The 12,069-nt window shown below is 46.9% G+C and overlaps 1 protein-coding gene across 2 annotated transcripts in view; it reads right to left on the reverse strand.

The window, feature by feature from the left end:
- The window catches only part of LOC308148745 (metabotropic glutamate receptor 8-like), a 48,347-nt gene that overhangs the window by 22,544 nt on the left and 13,734 nt on the right, over positions 1-12,069 (reverse strand). For both annotated transcript variants that reach the window (XM_080522251.1, XM_080522250.1), the window contains one exon: positions 10,157-10,373. In XM_080522251.1, coding sequence (XP_080378377.1) covers positions 10,157-10,373 — 217 coding nt within the window. The remainder of the gene's footprint in view (positions 1-10,156; positions 10,374-12,069) is intronic.

Below are 12,069 nucleotides of genomic sequence, written 5' to 3' on the forward strand. Positions count from 1 at the left end.
TCTATGTTCTCCTCAGGAGGATCTATGTTCTATTCAGGAGGATCTATGTTCTCTTCAGGGGGATCTATGTTCTCCTCAGGAGGATCTATGTTCTATTCAGGAGGATCTATGTTCTCCTCAGGGGGATCTATGTTCTCCTCAGGAGGATCTATGTTCTATTCAGGAAGATCTATGTTCTCTTCAGGGGGATCTATGTTCTCCTCAGGAGGATCTATGTTCTATTCAGGAAGATCTATGTTCTCTTCAGGGGGATCTATGTTCTCTTCAGGAAGATCTATGTTCTCCTCAGGAGGATCTATGTTCTCCTCAGGGGGATCTATGTTCTCCTCAGGAGGATCTATGTTCTCTTCAGGAGGATCTATGTTCTCCTCAGGAGGATCTATGTTCTCTTCAGAAGGATCTATGTTCTCCTCATGAGGATCTATGTTCTATTTAGGGGGATCTATGTTCTCCTCAGGGGGATCGATGTTCTCTTCAGGAAAATCTATGTTCTCTTCAGGGGGATCTATGTTCTCCTCAGGGGGATCTATATTCTCCTCAGGAGGATCTATGTTCTATTCAGGAGGATCTATGTTCTCCTCAGGAGGATCTATGTTCTCCTCAGGGGGATCTATATTCTATTTAGGGGGATCTGTGTTCTATTCAGGGGGATCTATGTTCTCCTCAGGAGGATCTATGTTCTCCTAAGGGGGATCTATGTTCTATTCAGGAGGATCTATGTTCTATTCAGGAGGATCTATGTTCTCCTCAGGAGGATCTATATTCTCCTCAGGAGGATCTATGTTCTCTTCAGGGGGATCTATGTTCTCCTCAGGAGGATCTATGTTCTATTCAGGAGGATCTATGTTCTCCTCAGGAGGATCTATGTTCTCCTCAGGGGGATCTATATTCTATTTAGGGGGATCTGTGTTCTATTCAGGGGGATCTATGTTCTCCTCAGGAGGATCTATGTTCTCCTAAGGGGGATCTATGTTCTATTCAGGAGGATCTATGTTCTATTCAGGAGGATCTATGTTCTCCTCAGGAGGATCTATATTCTCCTCAGGAGGATCTATGTTCTCCTCAGGAGGATCTATGTTCTCCTCAGGGGGATCTATGTTCTCCTCAGGAGGATCTATGTTCTCCTCAGGAGGATCTATGTTCTCTTCAGGGGGATCTATGTTCTCCTCAGGAGGATCTATGTTCTATTCAGGAGGATCTATGTTCTATTCAGGAGGATCTATGTTCTCCTCAGGGGGATCTATATTCTCCTCAGGGGGATCTATGTTCTATTCAGGAGGATCTATGTTCTCCTCAGGGGGATCTATATTCTCCTCAGGGGGATCTATGTTCTCCTCAGGAGGATCTATGTTCTATTCAGGAGGATCTATGTTCTCCTCAGGAGGATCTATGTTCTCCTCAGGGGGATCTATATTCTATTTAGGGGGATCTGTGTTCTATTCAGGGGGATCTATGTTCTCCTCAGGAGGATCTATGTTCTCCTAAGGGGGATCTATGTTCTATTCAGGAGGATCTATGTTCTATTCAGGAGGATCTATGTTCTCCTCAGGAGGATCTATATTCTCCTCAGGAGGATCTATGTTCTCCTCAGGAGGATCTATGTTCTCCTCAGGGGGATCTATGTTCTCCTCAGGAGGATCTATGTTCTCCTCAGGAGGATCTATGTTCTCTTCAGGGGAATCTATGTTCTCCTCAGGAGGATCTATGTTCTATTCAGGAGGATCTATGTTCTATTCAGGAGGATCTATGTTCTCCTCAGGGGGATCTATATTCTCCTCAGGGGGATCTATGTTCTATTCAGGAGGATCTATGTTCTCCTCAGGGGGATCTATATTCTCCTCAGGGGGATCTATGTTCTCCTCAGGAGGATCTATGTTCTATTCAGGAGGATCTATGTTCTCCTCAGGAGGATCTATGTTCTCCTCAGGGGGATCTATATTCTATTTAGGGGGATCTGTGTTCTATTCAGGGGGATCTATGTTCTCCTCAGGAGGATCTATGTTCTCCTAAGGGGGATCTATGTTCTATTCAGGAGGATCTATGTTCTATTCAGGAGGATCTATGTTCTCCTCAGGAGGATCTATATTCTCCTCAGGAGGATCTATGTTCTCCTCAGGAGGATCTATGTTCTCCTCAGGGGGATCTATGTTCTCCTCAGGAGGATCTATGTTCTCCTCAGGAGGATCTATGTTCTCTTCAGGGGGATCTATGTTCTCCTCAGGAGGATCTATGTTCTATTCAGGAGGATCTATGTTCTATTCAGGAGGATCTATGTTCTCCTCAGGGGGATCTATATTCTCCTCAGGGGGATCTATGTTCTATTCAGGAGGATCTATGTTCTCCTCAGGGGGATCTATATTCTCCTCAGGGGGATCTATGTTCTCCTCAGGAGGATCTATGTTCTATTCAGGAGGATCTATGTTCTCCTCAGGGGGATCTATGTTCTATTCAGGAGGATCTATGTTCTATTCAGGAGGATCTATGTTCTCCTCAGGGGGATCTATATTCTCCTCAGGAGGATCTATGTTCTCCTCAGGAGGATCTATGTTCTCTTCAGGGGGATCTATGTTCTCCTCAGGAGGATCTATGTTCTATTCAGGAGGATCTATGTTCTCCTCAGGAGGATCTATATTCTCCTCAGGAGGATCTATGTTCTCCTCAGGAGGATCTATGTTCTATTCAGGAGGATCTATGTTCTCCTCAGGGGGATCTATATTCTCCTCAGGGGGATCTATGTTCTCTTCAGGGGGATCTATGTTCTCCTCAGGAGGATCTATGTTCTATTCAGGAGGATCTATGTTCTCCTCAGGAGGATCTATGTTCTGCTGTTCTCTCCTTCTCTGACATTCTCACAAGCTTATTTGTAAATAAACATTTGGATTATATTTGATGTATAAAGAATGGATAAAATAGCTGCACGTACTCAATAATGTGTATGAGATGGAGCTTTTAGGTGAAAGAATAAAGGAAAAGAAAAAAGATAAATAGTAAAAAAGAATGAAAGGAAAAAAATAAAACAATATGAAGTTTCACTAAAACACACAGCGACTATAAAGAGTTAAACAGTCAAAACAGTAAAGGTGCATAAAATACCTAAAGAGTAAAAATCCATGAAAAAAGAGGAAAAACCTCTAAAAGTTGACATGGCTTTTGGCTCTGATGCTTTTAATTTGGTGGGACATTGTAAATGTCATGAAAGTTGCAGAGTTCAAAGGAAGAAGCAACACGAAAGATGAAAGAAAGCAGATTCTCTTCAGGACTTCAGGCTTTTGAAAAAGAAAGGAGGGAAAAGTTCTTATTTCTGCTGAAAAGACGGGGTTAGGGTTAGGTTAGGTTAGGGTTACCTAACCTAACCTAACCTAACCTAACCCTAACCCTGTGGCTCATCTAACCCTAACCTAAACCTCACCTCACCTAACTAAACCTCACCTAGCCCTAACCCTGTGGCTCATCGAACCCTAACCTAATCTCACCTAACCTAACCCAGACCTCACCTAACCTAGCCCAAAACCTCACCTAACCTAACCTAACCCAAAACCTCACCTAACCTAACCCTAACCTCACCTAACCTAACCCAAACCTCACCTAACCTAACCCTAACCTTACCCTAACCTCACCTAACCTAACCCTAACCTCACCTAACCTAACCTAACCTCACCTCACCTAACCTAACCCAACCCTAACCTCTGTGTCTCCACTTGTGTCTAGGTGGCTCATCTAAACCAACCAGACCCTCAGCCTTGATGGGATAGGTTAGGGTTATCCTAACCCTAACCTATCCCATCACCTATCACAGCCCATCACAGCAGACCACCAGCAGGGCGGCGCCCATCACCGTGCGCCCCAAACTGCTCAGCACACTGCAGTCAGAGCTGCTGCTGTTGTCATGGAGACGAGCTCCATGGGGTGGCAGCGAAGATCACACACACACACGCACGCACGCACACACACACACACACACACACACACACACACACACACACACACAGTAACATCTGGCCGTGTGTCAGCAGCTGGATCGGTCCACACCTTCCTCTGCCTCCTGCTTCCCACTCCTCCTCACTCTTCCCTTCTTTATTTTGATTTCTAGTCTGGATTTCTTTCTTTTCTCTTTGTTTCCCAGTGTAACTCTTTATTCCCAAAGTTGTGGGTTCGATTCTCCGTCTCCTAATCCACACCTCAAAAGACCCTTGAGGAAAACCTCATGATCAATTGAACCACGTCTGGAGTGTTCTGGTGCCACAGGAAGGCTTCAATCAGGTCCTCACTTCATTATTCTCATTTCTTTACAGTCTCTGTCCTGGGAGCGTCCTCCATGGACTTTGGTCTCTGTCCTGGGAACGTCCTCCATGGACTTTGGTCTCTGTCCTGGGAACGTCCTCCATGGACTTTGGTCTCTGTCCTGGGAACGTCCTCCATGGACTTTGGTCTCTGTCCTGGGAGCGTCCTCTATGGACTTTGGTCTCTGTCCTGGGAACATCTTCCATGGACTTTGGTCTCTGTCCTGGGAGTGTCCTCCATGGACTTTGGTCTCTGTCCTGGGAGCGTCCTCAATGGACTTTGGTCTCTGTCCTGGGAGCGTCCTCTATGGACTTTGGTCTCTGTCCTAGGAGCGTCCTCTATGGACTTTGGTCTCTGTCCTGGGAGCGTCCTCCATGGACTTTGGTCTCTGTCCTGGGAGCGTCCTCCATGGACTTTGGTCTCTGTCCTGGGAGCGTCCTCCATGGACTTTGGTCTCTGTCCTGGGAGCGTCCTCCATGGACTTTGTGTCATAGACTTTTTCTTGAGATATTCGGTCGTTGCCAATATTTCCAGCGTGTACTCATAATACCCAGCGTATACTCATAATACTCAGCGTGTACTCATAATACCCACCGTGTACTCATAATACCCAGCGTGTACTCATAATACCCAGCGTGTACTCATAATACTCAGCGTGTACTCATAATACCCAGCGTGTACTCATAATACCCACCGTGTACTCATAATACTCAGCGTGTACTCATAATACCCACCGTGTACATATAATACCCACCATCTACTCATAATACTCAACGTATACTCATAATACCCACCGTGTACATATAATACCCACCATCTACTCATAATACCCAGCGTGTACTCATAATACTCAGCGTGTACTCATAATACCCACCGTGTACTCATAATACCCAGCGTGTACTCATAATACTCAGCGTGTACTCATAATACCCACCGTGTACTCATAATACCCACCGTGTACTCATAATACTCAGCGTGTATTCATAATACCCACCGTGTACATATAATACCCACCATCTACTCATAATACCCAGCGTGTACTCATAATACTCAGCGTGTACTCATAATACTCAGCGTGTACTCATAATACCCACCGTGTACTCATAATACTCAGCGTGTACTCATAATACCCACTGTGTACTCATAATACCCACCGTGTACTCATAATACTCAGCATGTACTCATAATACCCACTGTGTACTCATAATACTCAGCGTGTACTCATAATACCCACCGTGTACTCAAAATACCCACCGTGTACTCATAATACTCAGCGTGTACTCATAATACCCAGCGTGTACTCATAATACCCAGCGTGTACTCATAATACTCAGCGTGTACTCCTAATACCCACCGTGTACTCATAATACCCAGCGTGTACTCATAATACTCAGCGTGTACTCATAATACCCACCATCTACTCATAATACCCAGCGTGTACTCATAATACCCACCATGTACTCATAATACCCAGCGTGTACTCAAAATAACCAGCGTGTACTCATAATACCCAGCGTGTACTCATAATACCCAGCGTGTACTCATAATACTCAGCGTGTACTCATAATACCCACCATCTACTCATAATACCCAGCGTGTACTCATAATACTCAGCGTGTACTCATAATACTCAGCGTGTACTCATAATACCCAGCGTGTACTCATAATACTCAGCATGTACTCATAATACTCAGCGTGTACTCATAATACCCACCATGTACTCATAATACCCAGCGTGTACTCATAATACTCAGCGTGTACTCATAATACCCACCATCTACTCATAATACCCACCGTCTACTCATAATACCCAGCGTGTACTCATAATACCCACCGTGTACTCATAATACTCAGCGTGTACTCATAATACTCAGCGTGTACTCATAATACCCACCGTGTACTCATAATACTCAGCGTGTACTCATAATACCCAGCGTGTACTCATAATACTCAGCGTGTACTCATAATACCCACTGTGTACTCATAATACCCAGCGTGTACTCATAATACCCAGCGTGTACTCATCATACCCACCGTGTACTCATAATACTCAGCGTGTACTCATAATACCCACCGTGTACTCATAATACTCAGCGTGTACTCATAATACCCAGCGTGTACTCATAATACCCAGCGTGTACTCATAATACCCACCGTGTACTCATAATACTCAGCGTGTACTCATAATACCCACCGTGTACTCATAATACTCAGCGTGTACTCATAATACCCACCGTGTACTCATAATACCCAGCGTGTACTCATAATACCCAGCGTGTACTCATAATACCCACCGTGTACTCATAATACTCAGCGTGTACTCATAATACCCAGCGTGTACTCATAATACCCACCGTGTACTCATAATACTCAGCGTGTACTCATAATACCCACCGTGTACTCATAATACTCAGCGTGTACTCATAATACCCAGCGTGTACTCATAATACCCAGCGTGTACTCATAATACCCAGCGTGTACTCATAATACCCACCGTGTACTCATAATACTCAGCGTGTACTCATAATATCCAGCGTGTACTCATAATACTCAGCGTGTACTCATAATACCCAGTGTGTACTCATAATATCCAGCGTGTACTCATAATACCCAGCGTGTACTCATAATACCCAGCGTGTACTCATAATACTCAGCGTGTACTCATAATACCCAGTGTGTACTCATAATACTCAGTGTGTACTCATAATATCCAGCGTGTACTCATAATACCCAGCGTGTACTCATAATACCCAGCGTGTACTCATAATACTCAGCGTGTACTCATAATACCCAGTGTGTACTCATAATACCCAGTGTGTACTCATAATATCCAGCGTGTACTCATAATACCCAGCGTGTACTCATAATACTCAGCGTGTACTCATAATACCCAGTGTGTACTCATAATACCCAGTGTGTACTCATAATATCCAGCGTGTACTCATAATACCCAGCGTGTACTCATAATACCCACCGTGTACTCATAATACTCAGCGTGTACTCATAATACCCAGTGTGTACTCATAATACTCAGTGTGTACTCATAATATCCAGCGTGTACTCATAATACCCAGCGTGTACTCATAATACCCAGCGTGTACTCATAATACCCAGCGTGTACTCATAATACTCAGCGTGTACTCATAATACCCAGCGTGTACTCATAATACCCAGTGTGTACTCATAATATCCAGCGTGTACTCATAATACCCAGCGTGTACTCATAATACTCAGCGTGTACTCATAATACTCAGCGTGTACTCATAATACCCAGTGTGTACTCATAATATCCAGCGTGTACTCATAATACCCAGCGTGTACTCATAATACTCAGCGTGTACTCATAATACCCAGCGTGTACTCATAATACCCACCGTGTACTCATAATACCCAGTGTGTACTCATAATATCCAGCGTGTACTCATAATACCCACCGTGTACTCATAATACTCAGCGTGTACTCATAATACCCAGTGTGTACTCATAATACTCAGCGTGTACTCATAATACTCAGCGTGTACTCATAATACCCACCGTGTACTCATAATACTCAGCGTGTACTCATAATACTCAGTGTGTACTCACAAAGATCTAGAAACAGCGTCTCTTGATTGGTCGTCTAGTCGACAGTAGAACCAGCTGTGCTGCACACCACATCTGTCTGCACTCGGAACAATCTACATCAATGTGAGATCCCGCGGCGGCAGAACCAGACGGTTCTGCAGGAGTCTGAGCTTGACATGTTCCACCACGGACCCTTTCCACCACCGCATCCTGTCCCTGGGTCAGCAAGACCTGCTGCCAGTCCAGCTCTAGTGGGCTGGACCAGGAAGACCACTGGTCAGTGACTCTTGGTGTCATTGAAGGAGAGCCAGTGCTGGTTCTGGATGGCTGGTTCTGGTGAGGCCATCAGAGCTGGTTCTGGTGAGGCCATCAGAGCTGGTTCTGGTGAGGCCATCAGAGCTGGTTCCGGTGAGACCATCAGAGCTGGTTCTGGTGAGGCCATCAGAGCTGGTTCTGGTGAGGCCATCAGAGCTGGTTCCGGTGAGACCATCAGAGCTGGTTCCGGTGAGACCATCAGAGCTGGTTCTAGTGAGGTCATCAGAGCTGGTTCTGGTGAGGCCATCAGAGCTGGTTCCGGTGAGACCATCAGAGCTGGTTCCGGTGAGACCATCAGAGCTGGTTCTAGTGAGACCATCAGAGCTGGTTCTGGTGAGGCCATCAGAGCTGGTTCTGGTGAGGCCATCAGAGCTGGTTCCGGTGAGACCATCAGAGCTGGTTCCGGTGAGACCATCAGAGCTGGTTCTAGTGAGGTCATCAGAGCTGGTTCTGGTGAGGCCATCAGAGCTGGTTCTGGTGAGGTCATCAGAGCTGGTTCTGGTGAGGCCATCAGAGCTGGTTCCGGTGAGGCCATCAGAGCTGGTTCCGGTGAGACCATCAGAGCTGGTTCCGGTGAGACCATCAGAGCTGGTTCTAGTGAGGCCATCAGAGCTGGTTCCGGTGAGGCCATCAGAGCTGGTTCCGGTGAGACCATCAGAGCTGGTTCTAGTGAGACCATCAGAGCTGGTTCCGGTGAGGCCATCAGAGCTGGTTCTAGTGAGGCCATCAGAGCTGGTTCCGGTGAGGCCATCAGAGCTGGTTCCGGTGAGACCATCTGGTGAGGCCATCAGAGCTGGTTCTAGTGAGGCCATCAGAGCTGGTTCTAGTGAGACCATCAGAGCTGGTTCTAGTGAGGCCATCAGAGCTGGTTCTAGTGAGGCCATCAGAGCTGGTTCTAGTGAGGCCATCAGAGCTGGTTCCGGTGAGACCATCAGAGCTGGTTCTAGTGAGACCATCAGAGCTGGTTCTAGTGAGACCATCAGAGCTGGTTCCGGTGAGGCCATCAGAGCTGGTTCCGGTGAGACCATCAGAGCTGGTTCCGGTGAGACCATCAGAGCTGGTTCCGGTGAGACCATCAGAGCTGGTTCTAGTGAGGCCATCAGAGCTGGTTCCGGTGAGGCCATCAGAGCTGGTTCCGGTGAGACCATCAGAGCTGGTTCTAGTGAGACCATCAGAGCTGGTTCCGGTGAGGCCATCAGAGCTGGTTCTAGTGAGGCCATCAGAGCTGGTTCCGGTGAGGCCATCAGAGCTGGTTCCGGTGAGACCATCTGGTGAGGCCATCAGAGCTGGTTCTAGTGAGGCCATCAGAGCTGGTTCTAGTGAGACCATCAGAGCTGGTTCTAGTGAGGCCATCAGAGCTGGTTCTAGTGAGGCCATCAGAGCTGGTTCTAGTGAGGCCATCAGAGCTGGTTCTAGTGAGGCCATCAGAGCTGGTTCTAGTGAGGCCATCAGAGCTGGTTCTAGTGAGACCATCAGAGCTGGTTCTAGTGAGGCCATCAGAGCTGGTTCTAGTGAGACCATCAGAGCTGGTTCTAGTGAGGCCATCAGAGCTGGTTCTAGTGAGACCATCAGAGCTGGTTCTAGTGAGACCATCAGAGCTGGTTCTAGTGAGACCATCAGAGCTGGTTCTAGTGAGACCATCAGAGCTGGACCTGGAGGCTCCAGACTTCAGTCACACTGAGCCAACATGCATGAGGCCGTTGATTAATTACATGAATTACATTAGATACATGAATTACATGAATTACATGAATTACATTACACCTCTTACAATGTGATTAAAGTCAGCGCTAACACTTTAATCAGCGAGCTCTGATTGCCTCACCTTGACCAGCTAACCCTAACCAGGTTCACCTTGACCAGCTAACCCTAACCAGGTTCACCATGTGGAGCGACGCCTGCAGCTCCTCTGGCCCCGCCCACCCCGCCCAGCACATCTCATCCCACTGGCTTCAGTACATTACAGTTTGCTAGCAGGCTCCAGCACCTTGCCCACCTGATTCTCTGGAGATCTGGACGAAGGCCTCCACGCCGCTCTCGCCATAGTTCCCCTCGGACGCCAGCGTGGACACGTAGTTCCAGCCCAGGGCGGTGACGATGTCCAGCATGGCCTGGGCCTGGTAGGAGTCTGGAGGAACCACCCGGGAGAAGAAGTCGTAGCGAGTGTTGTCACTGAGCTCCGGGGCCGTGGAGGCGTAGCTGATCTGAGGAATCTAAGGGAGACACAGGGGTTTAACCTCAACCTCCACCATGACCGCGCACTGACTGCACCTCTGGAACCATGACCGCGCACTGACTGCACCTCTGGAACCATGACCGCTCACTGACTGCACCTCTGGAACCATGACCGCTCACTGACTGCACCTCTGGAACCATGACCGCGCACTGACTGCACCTCTGGAACCATGACCGCGCACTGACTGCACCTCTGGAACCATGACCGCGCACTGACTGCACCTCTGGAACCATGACCGCGCACTGACTGCACCTCTGGAACCATGACCGCTCACTGACTGCACCTCTGGAACCATGACCGCTCACTGACTGCACCTCTGGAACCATGACCGCTCACTGACTGCACCTCTGGAACCATGACCGCGCACTGACTGCACCTCTGGAATCATGACCGCGCACTGACTGCACCTCTGGAACCATGACCGCGCACTGACTGCACCTCTGGAACCATGACCGCTCACTGACTGCACCTCTGGAACCTTCACCTTTCTAGTGATTATCATGCTGAAATTAACTAAAAAGCAACATGTGATCTAACTTAAATCAGTAAAGTAACTAAGTTACTTATTTAAAGGAGTTACTAGTAATCGGACTACTTTATAAACTAAATGTGGCAACACTGGTCACAAGGTGGCAGAGTGGTTGAGAGGGGCGTGGCCATCCTTCAGAGTGGTTCAGAGGGGCGTGGCCACCCTTCAGAGTGGCTCAGAGGGGCGTGGCCATCCTTCAGAGTGGTCAATAAGTCATGTTACTGTCTAGATAGAGCTGTACAGGCATCTTTATCTAGAAAATCATGTTACTGTCTAGATAGAGCTGCTCGGGCTGGTTTAATCTAGAAAATCTTGTTACTGTCTAGATAGAGCTGCTCAGGCTGGTTTAATCTAGAAAATCATGTTTCTGTCTAGATAGAGCTGCTCGGGCTGGTTTAATCTAGAAAATCATGTTACTGTCTAGATAGAGCTGCTCGGGCTGGTTTAATCTAGAAAATCTTGTTACTGTCTAGATAGAGCTGCTCGGGCTGGTTTAATCTAGAAAATCTTGTTACTGTCTAGATAGAGCTGCTCGGGCTGGTTTAATCTAGAAAATCATGTTACTGTCTAGATAGAGCTGCTCGGGCTGGTTTAATCTAGAAAATCATGTTACTGTCTAGATAGAGCTGCTCGGGCTGGTTTAATCTAGAAAATCATGTTACTGTCTAGATAGAGCTGCTCGGGCTGGTTTAATCTAGAAAATCATGTTACTGTCTAGATAGAGCTGCTCGGGCTGGTTTAATCTAGAAAGTCATGTTACTGTCTAGATAGAGCTGCTCGGGCTGGTTTAATCTAGAAAATCATGTTACTGTCTAGATAGAGCTGCTCGGGCTGGTTTAATCTAGAAAATCTTGTTACTGTCTAGATAGAGCTGCTCAGGCTGGTTTAATCTAGAAAATCATGTTACTGTCTAGATAGAGCTGCTCAGGCTGGTTTAATCTAGAAAATCATGTTACTGTCTAGATAGAGCTGCTCGGGCTGGTTTAATCTAGAAAATCATGTTACTGTCTAGATAGAGCTGCTCAGGCTGGTTTAATCTAGAAAATCATGTTACTGTCTAGATAGAGCTGCTCGGGCTGGTTTAATCTAGAAAGTCATGTTACTGTCTAGATAGAGCTGCTCAGGCTGGTTTAATCTAGAAAGT

The sequence above is a fragment of the Blennius ocellaris genome (assembly GCF_963422515.1).
Source record: "Blennius ocellaris genome assembly, contig: SCAFFOLD_50, whole genome shotgun sequence".
NCBI classification, from domain to species: domain Eukaryota; kingdom Metazoa; phylum Chordata; class Actinopteri; order Blenniiformes; family Blenniidae; genus Blennius; species Blennius ocellaris.